The sequence below is a fragment of the Amia ocellicauda genome, chromosome 8 (assembly GCF_036373705.1).
Source record: "Amia ocellicauda isolate fAmiCal2 chromosome 8, fAmiCal2.hap1, whole genome shotgun sequence".
Classification (NCBI taxonomy): domain Eukaryota; kingdom Metazoa; phylum Chordata; class Actinopteri; order Amiiformes; family Amiidae; genus Amia; species Amia ocellicauda.
The window spans coordinates 34,639,413-34,658,216 of NC_089857.1; the positions used below are offsets into that span (position 1 = coordinate 34,639,413).

General features: G+C 35.7%; 1 protein-coding gene across 1 annotated transcript; it reads right to left on the minus strand.

Moving 5' to 3' along the window:
* Nucleotides 1–7,486: 7,486 nt before the first annotated feature.
* LOC136754923 (cilia- and flagella-associated protein 95-like) lies at nucleotides 7,487–17,811 on the minus strand. The gene is made up of 6 exons (XM_066711178.1): nucleotides 17,485–17,811; nucleotides 17,003–17,114; nucleotides 15,939–16,060; nucleotides 15,092–15,160; nucleotides 13,245–13,314; nucleotides 7,487–7,820 (listed from the first exon to the last, which is right to left on the minus strand). The coding sequence occupies exons 1-6, from the start codon at nucleotides 17,517–17,519 to the stop codon at nucleotides 7,623–7,625; spliced, it is 606 nt and encodes a 201-aa protein (XP_066567275.1). The 5' UTR covers nucleotides 17,520–17,811; the 3' UTR covers nucleotides 7,487–7,622.
* Between the last annotated feature and the right edge of the window lie 993 nt (nucleotides 17,812–18,804).

An 18,804-nucleotide genomic window follows, 5' to 3' on the forward strand; every position in this document is an offset into this window, starting at 1 on the left:
CCTTTTATACAGTTGATTAATTTGATGTAAACAGAACTTCGCAGTGACAGCGCACGTGGGTATGTTGATTTCTGCGATTGCCTTTATGCGAGAGTTAGGATTAGTATATCAGCTGTAACAGGCACAGACAAGAGCCAAGAGCTGAACAAGCAGAAATCCTATTTAGACCTTGTAAGCTAGGTTGTGGGTTCAGACAGCAACTTCCTTTTTCAATAACAAGTTTTCAAAGCAGACTCTTGGTAAATCCTATTGAGGGCATAAGAACAGGGAGATGATGTAATCCCTTTAATGGCTGTGTCATGGACTCTTCATGTGCTATCTGGGATCGGCTTGAATGTGTCATTCCACAATACTGTGTGTATCTATCAGGATATCGATGTGTCCAATTGTTTTCAGCATTGTTGTGATCTAGTTGTAAGCACATCTGCAATAGTTTAATAAACTTTGAGTCTGGCAGGACCAAAACACTTCCAACAACTGCAAGCCAATTTTACAATTAGTAGTGTCTGCATACTGCATGGGAATTTATTTACTTTCTCTACCCACCAATCCAAAACAGTTACTTTCCATTGTTTGACATGAAACGTAAATGAAGCTGTGGATGTCAGTGAACCCTCCATTAAAATTCTTAATCCTCTAATGGATTGATTTTTAATTAGAGAACACTTCGGTCTGGATCACCATCACCTCGCAAGTGAGAGTGAACGGATGAAATACAGATGAATACAGTATAATGACCAAGTGATGCGATATAATCTGATGTAACAACAAAGAAATATGTTTTTAATTTCAAGAGTTTAGAGGTCTCCCAGGAAGATTTTTTTTTTTACATTTTGATTTCTTAAATAAAACTTAGCCACATAGTTACAGTTTTTCAGTTCTTTCTTCTCATTCTCTATAAACTTTAATTAACATTAATTACAAAATACCCCATATTACATAACTAAAATGTACAGCAGCCACAGTAGTCTTGGTGTAGCTGATTTCCCTTCCTACTGATGTCTCTCTATCCAGAAAGAAGCAGACAGCTTGTAATATTGCTATGCTCAGTGGAGTACCAGTAACTCATACCATGTGTTACTCTCAGTAAATGCTGATTCTTGGACTGCTTTAGTTAGTGGTGCTTTAAGAACAAATCATTACTATCTAGAACTCAGGTAATGTCATCAGAAACATGACAGGCCTTAAACTGAAACTACAGATTTTTAATAAAAGTAGCCTTTTAAATATTGCCATTGATTTTCAGATATTTTATTGCATGTTGCATAGATATAACCAAGTAAAATACTACATAGTCACACCAGTTACATACATATATGTGTCTAATGTTAAAGCTTTTGTTGTGCAGTGTGTGTTACTGTTTTAAGGTTCCCAGTTATGTATCTCTCATAATTATGTGTGTGATACTTGACCCTACTGGCTTCCCATTTAACATATACAATATGCCGTTATGTCTGTAACTATTCAGATGATAAGATTTCTAAATGTCGTACCGTCCCACTCCTTTATTACATACACAGAACATATATTTACCAGATTATACAACATTCAGAGGGTTATATATCATCAAAGTTTATAAAAAGGTTTTTTCCTAATCTGAATCTGGGACACAGCTGTTAAGTTGGTCTGCCCAGTGCAGTAATGCCTGGGCTTCCTTCCTATTGGTTATATGTTGTGCACAGCTTGAGGCAAGGAAAGATTCCCATTTGCTTCCCGTGTGTTTGAGCAAAGCAATGGGATGAAACTGTGACCTTTACACAGAGAACAAGGCATTCTGCTATTCAGAACCCAGCTTTAGAGGACAATCTTTCAATTTCCCCTGAGTCAGGAAGTGAAGCATGATGCGAGCTAATAGCATGTGCTGTCTTTATATAATAGGAAGATGTTGTGCTTGGAAACAACTCTTATCCCAAAGGGTGAAAACATCTTAAAAATTCAAAGAACAGTGTAAGATCTGTGGAATTCGGGAGGTCTCCAGAAAGCACCCTGAAGTGATGGAAAACTGAAAATGGTTTAGTTGGCAAAAGCAGTAAAACGATCCCAGGAAAGAATGATTTGGTCAGCAAATAATAAGAAAACACATGACATCTAAGGTTATCATTACACTAGCTGTTGCAAAAGTCTTAATATGTAGCAGATGCCCCTTTAATCTGCTTACTTATTGTTTTCATATTGTCAGCTCTTCTTGTGTAAATATGTTTTGCTGTGTTTTGCAGCTTATCACTCTAGAACAGGCATGGACATCTCCAGGTCTTGGGGGTCATGGTCCTCTGGTTTATGTTTCATGTTCTTGTCCTCAAGGTTTAATCAGTTTCTAATTTAGATGTATGTGTAGAACCTGCAGAAATCTGGCTCTAACTATACTGGCAGTCACAATTACAGGGCCACATAGACATTCTCACTGATATACTGAGAATCCAGCTGAACTGTAAATTCATATGGAAATGCATTCACTTTCTCCAACTGCAAACTCTTCTCACTGAGATTGAGGATGAGGTCACTTCAGGTACTGCAGTAGAACAAGGGGAGAGATGATAGTCGACAGGCACTCTCCCTAGAATGTTAAAATACTTATTGAATGGAAACTGCTCTGGCCTTTAACCTTCAAAGACTATGCTTAAGTCATCTAAAAAACTGAATATGCTTGCAGATGAACACGGACTTCCTTCTAACTTCTTTCCCATTCCACTCCATACCGTAATTATCAAGGAGAGATCATGAGAATTCAAGAAAGTTCAAAAAGAAAGCCTGTATACTGTATATTTACACACACACAAAGTAACAACCGTAAAAGTTAAAAATATGAAAGATGGCAAAGTCGTGCATTTGAGGCCTAGTATCACACTAGTACAAATTCTCAAACTGCCAAGGTTGTCTATGTCCTTTGGGAAACATACAAAACATGAACTGTGTGCAACTCTTGTTCTTTAAAGGAGGAACTGTAGGACAAAGCTCTAACAATTCATCAATTGTATTTTTAGGACATTTCATGCAGTCTGCAGTTTTGGTTGCTTGCCAGGGAAAGAAGCCATTAAACATGTAGACTTCTTCTGGTAAAATTAAGGAAGAAAGAGGGATCATTCTTCTTTCTTTTGACTCATTTTAGTAAGTAAAGAACAAGAAACATAACATTTAACATAAGTGTATAAAATGTTCTCACTGAACAAGTCTCAGGTAATTTTAAAAAGCATTCATTGTCCTTCAGGATATATATATATATATATATATATATATATACATATATATACATATATACGTATATATACATATATATATACATATATATATATATATATATATATATATATATATATATATATATATATATATATATATATATATATATATATATACTACTGATAAAAGGAAGTTTAGGTTTAAATGTTTGTAAACATGTGCTGCTAGTATATGAAGTCAAATGTAGTTTAATTGTAATCACTCTGCAAATCAAATTGTGGTGTCATACCTGGATCCATTGTCTCATATTATTCCTCAAACTATTTCAAATCACTTTATAAAAGTATTATCATTTGTTTTAATAAAAATATAGAATCACCAACTTTAGTACATTCATTTTTGTGTGTAATCTTAGGCTTTGTTGTTTTCGACATCTGTAGTACTGGGTCATAGTTTTATGGGTGTGCTTTCATCTCCTTCCAAGAAAGAAAACAAATCAAATAAAAGACCAGTTACCACAGTTACAGACAGAGATGTTCCTGTTGTATTAATTGAACTTTGAGTTTCCCTGGCATGCTTGGCATTAAAAATGTTAGGCTGTATCACACATTATTTCTCAATTTTGTGTGCAGGGTGGGTGATGATAAAGGCCAGGATTTGTTTATATGCTTTAAGTAGAGCTTAAAAATTACTTAATTAAAAATTGATTAATTACTGTTTTTTGTTTTGATTTGTTTTTTTAACATTTATGCTCATTACAGTTCAAAGAAAACAGGATATTGTATGCATATATGTATAAAAAATAAAATGATTTGCTCTTGGAATTACAAATAATGGTGCAACATAAATTAGTTAAATAGTTAATGATTTTGGGTTGACGTATACTGTGCCTGGTGTAATTTATCCCTCTTCATCTTGTCCTTTTTATTTAGATAACTCAAAAATTGTATGACAAATCTTACTGAAAATGAGCATGCTTGCACAATGTTCTAAATTTCACAATGGTTTGACTCGCACATGTGGATATCATCTACATAGGGCAGATCAGTCAAATTTGAAAGATACAAATATAGCCACTCAAAGCCACAGACATTAAAGAAAAACTATACTTATACCAATCCTTCTGAACGTACAAGTGGAGATTTTTTCCCTAAGGTATATAAATATAGACTGACATATTATATCATTTTGGGCGTTCCTCCATCTAATGTAGACACATCACTAGTGTGTGTGTGGGGGGGAGTAATCATTAAAGACACATGAGAGACAAATGTGTCACTTTGGAATAAACATGCAATCTTGTCCATAAAAATCAAGACAATTGTAGCAGAAAAAAGGAATGGCTCAATGCCATTTTCTGAGTACAGAATGACATTACCAATCCTTTATATCATATCCTGTATGTTAAAAAAACTGATCTAAACCACGCAGACCAGATGATTTGCTGTATTCAACATCCAGTTAACGGTCAGCAACTTCACAATAACAAAATGAAAGCAGATAATAGAATAAGCAGACTAATATAGTAACTGTGGAGGGTTTAGAACCAAGATGTGAATTCTACATGTAATGTCTTTCTTCAAAGCTGTAGAGTGCTCCTGCTCAGACACTAACGATCTGCAGACAACTGCAGGGTGGAAAAAAAGTCTCTACTCTTGGACTTTGGTTCTCGAGTTTTGGCAGGTCTTTAGTTCCCATAGGTATAAATGTGGTTTCTCTATAAAATTCTGCACTGGTGTTTTTTGGACTAGGACAGGAATGGGCAACTCCAGTTCTGAGGGGCCAGATGCCTGTAGGTTAAATAGGGACTTTTTAGTAAGAAACTGGTTCAGACCCAGTGTTTCTCATTAGCTGGATAAATGTATGATGATTTGAAAGCATATATCTATCACCTCCTGAAAATAGATTGTATTACATTTCATGAGTACGTATATTGTTCAAAACCTTGCATCTAATGTGAACATATTCTTCTGAATACAATAATGTGTTGAGCTGAATGTATTGCATAACACTACATTTTATTTTGGTGCATTATAAAGTTCAAGTACATTTAACTCTAGCTCAGCCGAAACACAACCAAACCAAAATTTGGCTATACCAAATACTCTTAGTCCTACCAAGCCATAAACGCAGCATGAATCTACGTCCATACCTCCGTTCCTCCTGTCCAGCTATAGCCAGTGGAATCATTACCATACACATTAATGGATGTCCAAGGTGCCCATACCTGAACCCAGCTAAATTTTGCATTGAAATAAGTATAAGGGCTCAGACTAGTGTTAGGGTTTGTGTTTGTCTTAGGCTAGGGTGAGGGTTATCTTACCTAATTACCTCGATTTCCATAATCGTTACGGTTGCATTTCTACTTGGAAAACTTCAACAGAAAGAGTGGCAGCATATACATGTATTGTTTTTCTGTGGAAATTGTAGGACATACATTTTGCTGATGTTACTGTAGGGAGTTTGATTTTCAACTTTTGGCTATATGTTTTCAGTGTAGCATTCACTATAGTCTTCAATACAGATGACATCTGATGGTATGGATGGCTTCAAAAAGTGTCTACATTGTTGAAAACGTGTACAGTAATAGGCAGACAGGTCACTATGAGGTTTATGTGGGAGTCTCCATTGTAATTACAGCTGCGTGTATAGTAAAAAAAAAATCCCCAGTAGTAGACATAGGAAAATGACCTCATTCTAAAACACACAACAGAGCCGCGGTGATGGGAACACCAGGGGGGAGGGGTGGAAAATACTTAATGAAAGGGTTCGAAGTTTCTCTTCATACATTAGCTTTAGTTTTTCATCTTGGCATATATAAGGCTGTGCATATGATTTGTAATACTAACTTTCGCCTTTCCTTCTACAATTGTTGAAGGATTTTTAAAGGACATTGTAAACAGGCACAATGTTGCTGGCACAACTACTTACGGAAATGTTTTCTTGTACATTTTTTCTGCCTTGTGAGAAATTATTGAAGACAGACAAGAAAATGGTAACACGGTCACGTTACACACAACTGCACAGCCTGTGTTTATTATGGTCACAGAGATGGAAACCATGTCTGCCAATAGACACTGCCTCTGATTGTGCTGACCTTGTAAGATCTTGTAAGTCTGTCCTATCCCAACAGAGTTTGATAAAAGGGAACGCAATAATAGCTTCCAAATGTGTTTTAGTCAATGGATGCTAAACTGACCACCACAGGGTTGTGTTTGGGACCTTTGACATGTGGAATTATGTAATTTGCCAATGAAAAGCTATGTATCCTGTAACTGGAGGGGCCCCACTCAGCGTTTCACAAAAAGCCCTGTTTTCCTTGCCACACACTGAAGCAAATTATCTGTATTCCACCTAGGTCTGCAAATTCCTATGACAGACTAGTGTGATAGACCAGGTGCTGTAGCATGCTGGCTTATTGTCTACTACAATTATACATTAAAACCAATTTTTAAAAGCCTGAGGGGAAAAGGAAAATCCAATCTGAGGAAACTGCAGGGAAAATACCTACTTAACATGGCACAACGCTGGGTATTCGCTTTGCTCCCAGTGGGGAAAAAAACATATTTTGATTTTCCAAAAGCACTCTACCAAAGACTGAGTAACTGCTTGGTATTTGAGCGCAAGTGATACTTCATATCAGTAATACCAAGACTACCTAAAATAAGCAGGAATCAGAATCAGAACTGTAATTTCTACATTATATCGGCCATAGTACTGGTAGAAATGTGTACACCAAAATTATTATGTCCCATTAAAGTTGGTGAATATGAAAAGCTTTTATTATGTTTAAAAATCCTGTTTGGGTTTAATTCCATGTGTAAACAGATAAATAAATAACCATACATAAATACGATCTAAGATTTGTATAAAAAATGAAAACATATGATATCCTTTGGTGCAGTCCAAAAGGACAAAGGTTAAGTAGTGACAGGCAGTGTGAGTGTGAGGAAAGGAAATTAGGATCATGGGGAAATTCGGCAGCTTCTCAGAAAACTGACTATAACTTAGAAAAACACTTGGCAGAAGCATGTCCTATTGCAGGTTTTAAGCAATACCCATTGATGACATAGGAATTGAAAACACAGGATATTGGAAAGAAAGCATAATATTTTTTTGGGGAGGAATAAGGACTGGCTGCCTGTCCTCAACTATCCCTTTTCACTGCTGTGATGTCCAGAGCTGGGGAATCTCCCTTCATGACTTCTCTTTACAATAGAACTAACCTATACTGCACCAGGAGTTTCTATTTTTTCTATTCTTTATTATTTTTTACAGTTTCTATATGAAAAACAAAAATGACCATGAGTCTGTCAAAGATTGCTTTTATTGGTTCACTAACTCCAGTGCCAAAAAACAAATACCAACTATGTAAAGAACATGACACGGGAACCAGGAATGGCATTACATATGCTAAAGTAATTGAAACCACAGACTCTTTTTCCTTAAGAAGGAAACGATATGACATGTAGAGTTATGGGATCGCTGGGCTGGGTGACCCTGCTCTTAATGTCTCGGTTGCTGTAGAGGCCGCTCTCGTCCTGCCAGGTGTTGCGGCCCTTTCTGCGGTAGTCTGCTGTGTCAGTGAACTGCGATTGGCATCTTTTATAGGCCAAGGAGCAGTCAGGCTGCTCTCTCGCACTCTTTGGGAGAGAAGAAACAAGTGTATGTTTGTTAAGAAAAACAAAAGGGCATCTTTACACTCGTACCCCAAATGAAAATTAATTTTAAAAGACGCTATACATTAAGTATTTTATATGTTATATGGCGATCATTTACAGCTATTTTTATCACAACTCTGAACACAGGCTTATTGGATCAGCCCAGTCATTCTTGTTGTTTGTCCTGGTCTTCTGGTTTTCACTCCAACCGAGTGTTAATGACTTGATGGAACACGTTATTGAGATAATTGGAGTAAATGACTGTTTGTTTCAGGGTCTTTAGCCAGTGCAGATTTTAAATTGTCCAGCAATCCTACATGGCTCTGTCTCTCTAATACCAGCAGAAACAAAGGCTGGGATTAAATCAAAACTTTGATCCCCTGCTAATATAAAACTACAGAACTGTACTCAGTTGCGGCTTCATTTTTAGTAAGATGCCACTTATTTCCAATCATAACTGTAACCACTATGATGTACAGGTTTGTAGTTATCTATTAGCGGGTGGGTCAAAGTTTTGATTTAATCCGGCCCAAAGTCAATAACAGATACTATACTATCTGAATGAAATAAAACTGTGAGTGACACTGAATGTGCCATACTGGACATAAAACACAAATTAGGGTTACCAGTACACATAGGCTTTTGTTAAGATTAGAGTTGGTTTTCTTCTGGGTTAACTGGGTTTAGATTTGTATGGGCCTGGCTTTAAACTTAAAACATAAATATGCCAGCATTTTCACAAACTTAATTACTTTGATAGTATTGTATTTATTTATGCTTTGTAGAATTGTATCATCTCCAATCACCTCAATCATACCATGTGAGCGGATGAATAACCTGAATAGCACAACTGTTAAATTAAAGTTTGCTAAGGTAACTGCATTGAATACGTAGAACAGCAGTGATGTCATAAAGAGCCTGAATATTAGATTGGCATATTGTCTATCTAATGGGATGCTCCGCTTAACAGACATATACCAATTGAGTAACAAATGGTCTCATAAACGTAATATTCGAGAATCTTAGTATAAGAGTGAATTAAGAAGACTCTGGAAATTCCACAAAAACACTTCAGTGCAAGTTGGCCCAAAATCTGTTTTGAAATAGCTCATCTAAAGAAGAGAGGTCTTTGCCAACAGAACTCTTTCACAGTTTATTCAACAGTTATAATAAATATATGAGTCAGCAGGGGTAGGTCCAAACAGTCATAGAAGAGTTGTATTTCTGATATTTACAGGAGCTCTTTATTTTATGTTGAATATAGTTCATGTGTCATATAGTTTCAGTACCAGATCAACTTTTACAAATGAAAATAGACAACAACACGAAACAGTCAGACACCAAATAAGAATATCAAAACAAAGCAGAAAATATTATAGCGTTATCGGTACAGTGCTTAACTTTGCATGGGAATTTGGTTGAAAGAAAAAATAAACACTTAAGGAGTATTAATGCTCAATGCAATGCTTCTCTAAATACATCCATACAACTAGTTGAATTAGAACTATCATTCTCTATTCAGGTCAGATCATGAAAGACTTAGATACAAATTTAAAAATATCTTAATTTTTCAATCAATTGATTCAGTTATACAGTTGTTACCTTTTTACAATTTCCATCTGTCCAATATAGTGAATATTATTCCTTCTTATCGGGTCTTTTGTTGTATCATGTTTTATTAGTTAAGTCCAAAATGATCCCGATTAATTAAATTACGAAACTTGCAACGAATGTGTCTGAATGCGTGCCAAAATTCAAGCAAACAAACAAACAAAAGAAGGATGAGCAGTGGACCTGGTACAGCGTGTTTCTTTCTGAAGTCCACCAGTGTTTCATGATACAGTGCTTGATTAGGAGCTTCATATCTCATTCCAAAAAAGGCAGGGTTGGTATGTTGCTATTTCAAGATTGTTTTTTAATGTTGTTATCCTTACACATTGGCAAGGGATCACAGGCACAATCACGTGATTTTCTATTAATTTCTCACTCTGTTCAGATTGCCTCCCAAAGTATATTGATGTAACTTTTGTAGTGTATAATCTATTGGTTTTAGTTCAATTTATGTAGGACTCATTCTGTATATTGTTCTTAATTTGACTTACTGTAATATTGTGTAATGTTTTGGTGATAAGTGTTGTTGTTTTCTTGTGTGTGACTACTGTAAGTTTGCTGGTAATGGCATCTAATACATACATACATACATAAATAGTATGATGTGCTTCACTATTCATACCTGCTGGACATTGGGACAATTGTTTCAATTAGAAAATGACTCTCCCTTGATGTGAATAGAGAAGTAGAGTCAAATAAAACCCTAAGAGAGATCAGGATAAATGAGGTGGAGGTGCTAAAGGGACTAGCAGAATTAAAAACAAACAAATCACATAGGCCAGATGGTATATTTCCAAGAAATTAGGTACATTATTTATAGGCCCCTAACTCAAATATTCCAAATGACACTACAACGGGGGATGTGCCAACTAACTGGAAGATGGCAAATGTCATACCAATCCACAAGAAAGGGGACAAAACTGAGCCAGGAAATTACAGACCAATCAGTCTCACCTGCACTACTTGTAAAATGTTGGAAAACATTATTAGTCAGAAAATAGAGGAGCATCTTAATGAAAAACATATTCTTGGAGATAGTCAACATGGGTTTAGACGAGGCAGATCATGTCTTACTAATTTATTAGAATTTTTTGAACATGCAAAGCATATGATATGTTATACTTAGATTTTCAAAAAGCTTTTGATAAGGTTCCACACCAAAGACTGATCCTCAAATTGGAAGCTGTAGGCATTCAGGGTAATGTAAGTAGATGGATTATGAACTGGTTGATGTACAGGAAACAGAGGGTGTTGATTAGAGGAGTCACTTCTAACTGGAGTGAGGTTGTTAGTGGAGATCCACAGGGATCAGTACTAGGGCCTTTGCTTTTTCTAATCTATATTAATGATCTGGACTCTGGGATAGTTTGCAAACTTGTCAAATTCACAGATGATACTAAAATAGGTGGCTCAACAGATACCATCTCAGTAGCACAGATTACTCAAAGGGACTTGGATACTATTCAGTTGTGGGCTGACACCTGGCAAATGAAATTCAATGTGGACAAGTGCAAGGTAATACATGTAGGTAACAAAAATGTCCACTATAATTACACTATGGGAGGAATAGAACTGGATGAAGTAACACATGAGAAAGATCTAGGAGTCTATGTGGACTCCTCACTTTCTCCATCAAAACAATGTGGGGAAGCAATAAAAAAGGCAAACAGGATGTTAGGGTATATTGTCAAAAGTGCAGAATTGAGAACAAGGGCAGTGATGTTCAGACTGTACAATGCACTAGTTAGAGCTCATCTGGATACTGTGGACAGTTCTGGGCTCCACACTTCAAGAAAGATATCGCTGCTCTAGAGGCAGTTCAGAGGAGAGCAATCAGACTTATTCCAGGTCTGAAGGGAATGTCCTACTGAGAGACTGAGGAACTGAACCTTTTCACCCTGGACCAGAGGAGACTACGTGGGGACTTGATTCAAGTCTTCAAAATCATGAATGGCATCGACCATCAAACCAGAGGAGCTTTTCCAGATCAGCAGGGACACAAATGGAAATTGGGCTTCAAGGCATTCAAGATAGAAAACAGGAGACACTTCTTCACACAGAGAGTTGTCACAATCTGGAACAAACTCCCCAGCGATGTGGTTGAAGCTGAAAATTTGGGAACATTTAAAAATAGACTGGATAGGATCCTTGGATCACTTAGTTACTAATGGACACCAAACGACCATGATGGGTCGAATGGCCTCCTCTCATTTGTAATCTTTCTTATGTTCTTATGTACTGGAAACCTGCCCTTTTGTAATCACTGTGTGGTTCAGAGCACATTCCTGTCCTGTACAAATGAGGACAACCTGATAACAGAATTTATGTCACTAGCAAATTAGGAACATATGCTTACAAACTCCATATTTAATCTTAGCATCTGCTAATCCCAAACTATATTCCTGTATTATGCATTTTCAGAATTTACACCGTATGGATCAGGGGATGTTTCTCAGATAAAATGGTGCTATCTGTTATTCAAATCAGAAGAGAGCTCTGCAATAAATTCACAACTGTAACTGACCCCAGGTTATCAAATGTCAGTTCAGCCACAAGTGAGAACAAGCACAGTGAACAGTGCACAACCAACTCAATTGGTTTTTGATATTGGTTTTATAAAAAGGTGTAGCTTGCAATTCAGGTGTATATAGTGTAAACAGAATGGCTCCTCTATTTTATGAGATTATTACTTATTTGTCAGTTGTTCACCAAGTTTCTATTCAGGTATACACCTAGTTGATTATGGAATGTCATGTGCTGGAGTAACACAGCCCCCAGCATGTTTGACCTCCTGATTTATATGCCAGGGAGTCTCCTTTCATTCATCAAAGCACATTCTTTCAATGGTCATTCCTCATCACTCAAACCTGACACAGCATTCCAGAGGGATACTACCGTAGCTTAAGCAGGTTACCAAAACCTAGCAGTGTCTTATCTTGGCCCCCAGAATTTGATGCTGGTATCTATCTCTCTTGATTACTACAGACAGAGCTAAATCACAACTAGAACTTGGCAGATGAGTTAGTGTTAACACAAGTCAGACAAAGCATGATTTATGCCACTTTTCATACAAATATCTGCAGATATCTTAAACAAAACGGCAATAACTGCTATAATGTAAATATTGTCCTTTAATATTAAATTTGTTTTTATACACATTTTGTATTTCCTGTTGTTCATAATGAAAACAGAAAGTTTAAAAAGAAACGTATGTTCATCTCAAGGCTCAAAAGCACGCTATTTCGCTTCCAGTTGGACACTCCAAAGTATTCGAGTGGAGAGAATTACAAATCATATTAAACATATGGTAACAGTTAAGTGGAAGAAAAACTAGACAACCCATTAAACTATCCCAGCTTTTAGAAATGATTCCAAAGAACCTCTCATTTACTCTGACTATTAACATAAAATAATACAAAAATAATAACAAGCCCAATAAAGTAGACTATTTAATCACATAAAGAGAGGGATTATTGTACCAGGATTGAATAAATAATCTGGCTTTCAGGATGCAACTTAAATATAAAGCTCATAACCTAAATCTAACACAGATACCACTAAGAGTTGGCTGCAATACTTGGAATCCAGGATTCTCACTGGCTAAAGACAAACCCAACAAATTAATCTGTTTAAAGTTTATTTAATTTAATTGACTTAAGATACATTCAAAAGAGCATTCAAGGTACAACACCAACTTTCTTTTGGCTCCAAATGGATGTTACTTGTGTAATATCTATGTATTTGATACCATATTAGTATTAAAAGGAGGAACCAGTTTGCTGATTCTTTACTTACAGGTTGAATGTTGTACATACATAAAGGATAAGGAGGAAGGTAGTCCATTGCATAAGTAGTGTTCAAGTCACTGAAAGACAAATTCTTCATGTCAGATTCATAATAATAGAAAACACTGACAATCTCAACCTTTAGTTCACTTAGAGCGGTTTCTCAGTGACTACAGAAAATATAAAATGAAGAGCAGTGTTTTCAATATTTTCATCAAAATAAAAAAAAATGTTCATCATAAAAAAGAAGACAACAAACAAAGACTGAAATAAAGCATAAAGCCACCAGTCTTCCCCACCAGTTTTGCTCTGTACCAATATATTAATAGAAGAACCAATTATATCCTATACAGTAAGTTAACTTTACCGCAAACACTTTTCCTGAAGTTTCAGTTACTTTCAGTTACTGTTTAACCTTTAGTTATGGTACTTCTCTTTTTCCCATGCAGGGTTTTATGATTCAGTTGTTCAAGTCATTAGAATATGTTGGACAAAGGTGTCTGCTAAGAAATAAATAATAATAAATAATAATGTTATAGCATTATTTTGCTACTGGGGCAACCACACATGAATAAATTGCATAAAACCTTTTTCATCGGGTGCTCCTTCTCTCACACTTCAGCAGAAAATAAACCTCCTTGACTGACGTTGCCAACTTGCAATGTTGACTATTTGCATGAAACTTCCCCCAGACGGTATTTACAGCTGGCACTTTATTTGGGAAATAGTTTTAACTAAGAAACCTCAGGAAATCCTAATTTTTTCCACACTGTGGTTCCATCTGTTATGCAACCTGATATAGACCTAGGGCCGGATTAAATCAAAACGCTGACCCACCAGCTAATATAAAACTACAGAAATGTACTCAGTTGCGGCTTTATTTTGAGTAAGTTGCCACTTTCTTCTAAGCAGAAATGTAACCACTATGATGTATAGGTTTGTAGTTTGCTATTAGCAGGTGGGTCAAAGTTTTGATTTAATCCAGGGACCAGTTTCTTTTTTAAAACAGTTTTCTTGAAAATGTGCTAATCATTTGCTAAAAAATCAAGATCAACAGTGAAATAGTTTAATTAATACACTACCAGTCAATTTCTAATAGCTCTTCAAATATACTGTAAAATCTATGTTTACACACCCCACTTTAGACCCTACCCATGTAAACCTAATCTGTTACCTTGACTTATTTTGCAGGGCTAGTATCAGTGCAACATGTATTCATATTGTACATCTGCCATAGAATGTTGAAAAACAGAGAAAGTGATTTGTTAAACTGACCTAATTCTCTTTTGATTAAAGCAAAATGTCAAAGAAAGTCCAAAACAAAGATCTGAACACGTTATTGTTTTTAATGAAGAAACTGTGAATTGCATCATATTGTTTTAAATGCATCAAACATGTATGTTATATATAATTATTGTTAGCTTTAATTATTATTATTTTTTTACTGTTGATCAGAGTTTTTTTGATACCAATATCATTCCAGGCAATTCAGTATTGGGCTGTGATATTAACTGACAGTTATAACTGATCTTATGCCACATTTAGAAAGCCATTTTCTGCATCTGAAGTCTGGGAATAATTAATAGTTTTAATATGCTTGTCTTCCTATGAAATGGCCCTTAAAGTACATTACGCAGCTCCACCAAACGGTACAAAGCAGTACTGCACCAAAGGTTACTCACTTCACTTTGCAAACAACCCATACTGAAGAGAATCTCATCAGAACATAATACTGAATGCCTATATCTACAGCATCCTGGGATACTGATATCTGCATGAGCCATTTGTTCACTGGATAAATGGAGAAAAGGCCTGTATTTGAGACCTCGTTTTAAAGTACAGATTCAGAATACTTGCATCTTATTGTGACCAGGAGGATGACATGGCAATACTGCCTCAAAGCCTGTTCTCGGGCGCCACGTTTCCCTGTAGAACACAAATTACATCTGGGTAAACATATAAACTTCTAGAAATGTCCTAATGAAATAGCGTACATGTGAACTGGAGTATGTGCACCCCTTTCATATTAGAATTATGTTTAGAAGCACATTTTGCCTTGTAACTCATTTTGATAATGATGTTAGAAGGTGCCTCTCACTATCTTTTGTTTTAAGGAGTGCTTTTAAGTTTTAAGATCAGGATTTATGTGTGCTTTACCATGGTGCAGTTTAACTTCCTCTGTATATGGGTTTCAAGATTAGCATTAGAGCTCAGGCATATTGAAAGGACATGAAATATATATATTTTTAATTCAGCAAAACTGAATAATTTATCTAAACCTCAAAGACTATAAAGTGAGTAAAAGTTTTATTCATTATATTATGTTAAGGCCCAGACCCAATCAAAAGTTTGATTCACTCGCCAAAGGCAAATTGCAATTACAATACTTGAGTGCAGTGCTTATAATTTACAACTGCAACATGTTGGATGTATTTATCTAGTCCACAATACACAGAAGTTTTGGTCTATAGCAATGCACATATCCAAACCATTTTGCTTTACTTTTCTGTCCATAACATTACAATGATAAGAGTCTAATTATCATTAATGTTAATTAAGTGGACAGACATTTATATTTTTTAATTTTGCTTCAGACATCATAGTTGGTACTTAACATTATGTAATTTAGTAGTTATCTATTGTCAGCTTTTTAAATTAAAGTACTAATCAACTAATAAGTTGCATGAAAAACAGTTAGGCCTACCTGTCAAAGTTAATAGAAAGAAGGTTGTCTGTCTTTAGCAGTGGTTTAGGGGTCTCTCTGATCTCATAATCCTTCTTTATGAAGTACTGAGATAGCTGTGCCTCACTTGTGGTGCCCCAGTCCTGAAAAAAATGACTACATGCATTAGTAAACAAACGTAAAAATAAGCACAACTCTATGATCCATGACCTATGCTTCCATCTGCCATTGACTATCACTGTATTTGCATGTTCTATTATTACTTTTACAGAATATTCAGCACTTTAAATACATATTCGTTAAGTGTTTGCATAAAAGAAAATTATGCTTTCTTTCATTATCTTCAGCAAAACAAAATTAAAATGAGTGGCCTCTTCAGAAGCATTCACGTTATTTGAAGACAGTTCTTTTCAAAGTTTCTTTGGATGAGTTAAATAAAGCCGCATGCTCTGAAAATGTGTCTAGACATACTGAGGGTTATTGAAGCACAGATGGATTTTTATTTTCATAACAAACATGATGAATCCAGAAAAATTGTTCTATGGTATTATACTGTGAAAATGCCATATTTAGGAGTGTCATGGCAAAGGAGGTACTCATATACTTTTCTTATGAACACATTTCAGGTTTTTATTTTAATGTATTTGTTTTCTCACCCCCCATTTTTTCTACATTGAAAGTGGAGTATGTTGTGTAAATCAAGGGGAAAACAAAGTCTTATTTAAATGCATCACAATTTCAGGTTGTAACACAACAAAATTAAAAAAAGTTCAATGGGGTGAATATTTCCTATAGCGACTGTAGGAGTCAGTGTGTTAAACTATATCAATAGTAATTTTACAGTATAGCATAGGCCTAATATTTAACATATTTTGAGACCTGTGGTCCTCCTGCATTACAGTGACACAGAAATGTCCATGACATACATTACGTCTCAACATTTTGATTTTCATATCTACATATTAATCTTTCTGCTACTATCTGAGATCAAAACCATTCACTGACCCACTGTATCACCAAATCATTTACTAATGACTTTAATTTTGTTTTAGGGTAGTCTACTTGAAAATATGTACAGTCCTTACAGCACTGATAGTGTTTCCAAGATGTCTGTAAGTAGAGTGATGTAAATGTTTTTTCCCCAGGGGGCAGGCTGCCAGGTCATAGTCTTTGGGCTCAGCCTCTCGGCTCTGATGCCTTGATGGAGAAAAAAGAACAAAAAAAAAACAAAAAAAACATGGCCATGATAACTTTGTACAAAGTACATATACCACTAATCTTTCATTAATTAAAGGAAGTATGTTCTCTTAAATTATATGCACCTGTTGGGTATACAATTGGTGAATATTTAGAGTGATGCCACTGACAAATACACTGCACCAACTTTAGAAATGTATCTGCAGCTAAAATAGAACAATAATGAAATAGGCTACTCAAGTTTTAGATTGTGTAAGGCCACGTCCTAATGAACACTGTGATATACCTGTATAGGTAAATAAGTCAAAAGCTAAACGTTCATTATTGTAATACTTACAATATATCACGTTACAGTTCAAATAATGCTTACCAGTTTGACACAAGAGTGGGTCTGCTGTAATACATGTGGATTGATGAAAAGTTGAAGTGCTCTTTATTTTTATAAAAATGCGGGTTTAATTAGACCGACAGCGTTGTATAACACTTCACTTTAATCTGACTCTTGTCTTTCTTCACTCCCGATGCATTGTGTCTTCCCCACTTTTACAGCATCACCTATTGTGCACGGCACATAGTAACCACACACAGTCCGCCGCATCTCGACCAACTTGCTCCAGACAAGTTTTCTGAATCCGCTGTAAAAGTAGTGCTTGGGCTGCCTCCTTGCACAGCACGTTTTGCGTTCATTTCTTTTTTGATCTAAATATCAAATATAAAGCTTTGTATTCATTAAAATGGGATGTAATTAGAGTTGCATGAATGTATGGCTGTAAAAACAAAATAGATCTAGTTGCTATGAACTCGCAGCAGTTACCAAGGCGCACCACTGAATGTTACTGTACTAGTATCACTGATCCTTAGATCGAGTGCCTGTAGCGCAGATGCCCGCAGTTCTGCGCGGATCTGCGCGGCTCCACCAATGGGATCGCTGGGATTCTGCGCCACAAGAACCCAACCAGTATTTCACACTAACTAGAAATTGTCAATGATATAACCAGTATCCTACCATAGAAATGATAAATATTAAATAATATATTATGCAAACGTATTGTCAGGTGCAAAGCATTTTGAAATACATTACATTCTAGATAATCTTACTAAAAAGATCTGTTCGAAACCAGGTTTAAATTCACACAACCTAGAATAACCTGCTCTGTTTCTACAGGAGAATATTGTGTGTCTGTGAGATGTATGGTTAGAAAATGTTATTAAATGATTTTCAGGTTGTGTCTTCACTGTCCTGCCTGCTCTGACTAGTGCTATAGCATTTAATAATCCTTAAAAAAGTCCTCACCATTGCACAAGTTGAACTAGGCCATTAAGATCCATTTAAATAAAACAGAGGGATGCCTTAACGTATTCAGCTTGCAAATATGCGTTTGTCATGGGCCGAGCAGTATTAAAAACTGCAGGCTGACGTGCAATATAATATTAATACATAAATAATAATAAATGCCTTGTGTAACAACAGGGAAGACAAATTATACATTACTATGCCAAAATATATTGTGAGATAAGAATAGTAGCCTATATAGTCCAATATAATACATACCAAGGGGAATTATGCTAAATCTCCTCTTCTAATTTACATAGTTGTCAATCTGTGATTAAACACAAAGTGAATTTAAATATTAATGCATAACAACCTGAGTATTTACTATTAACGTGAGATATTAAATATTACAAAAAC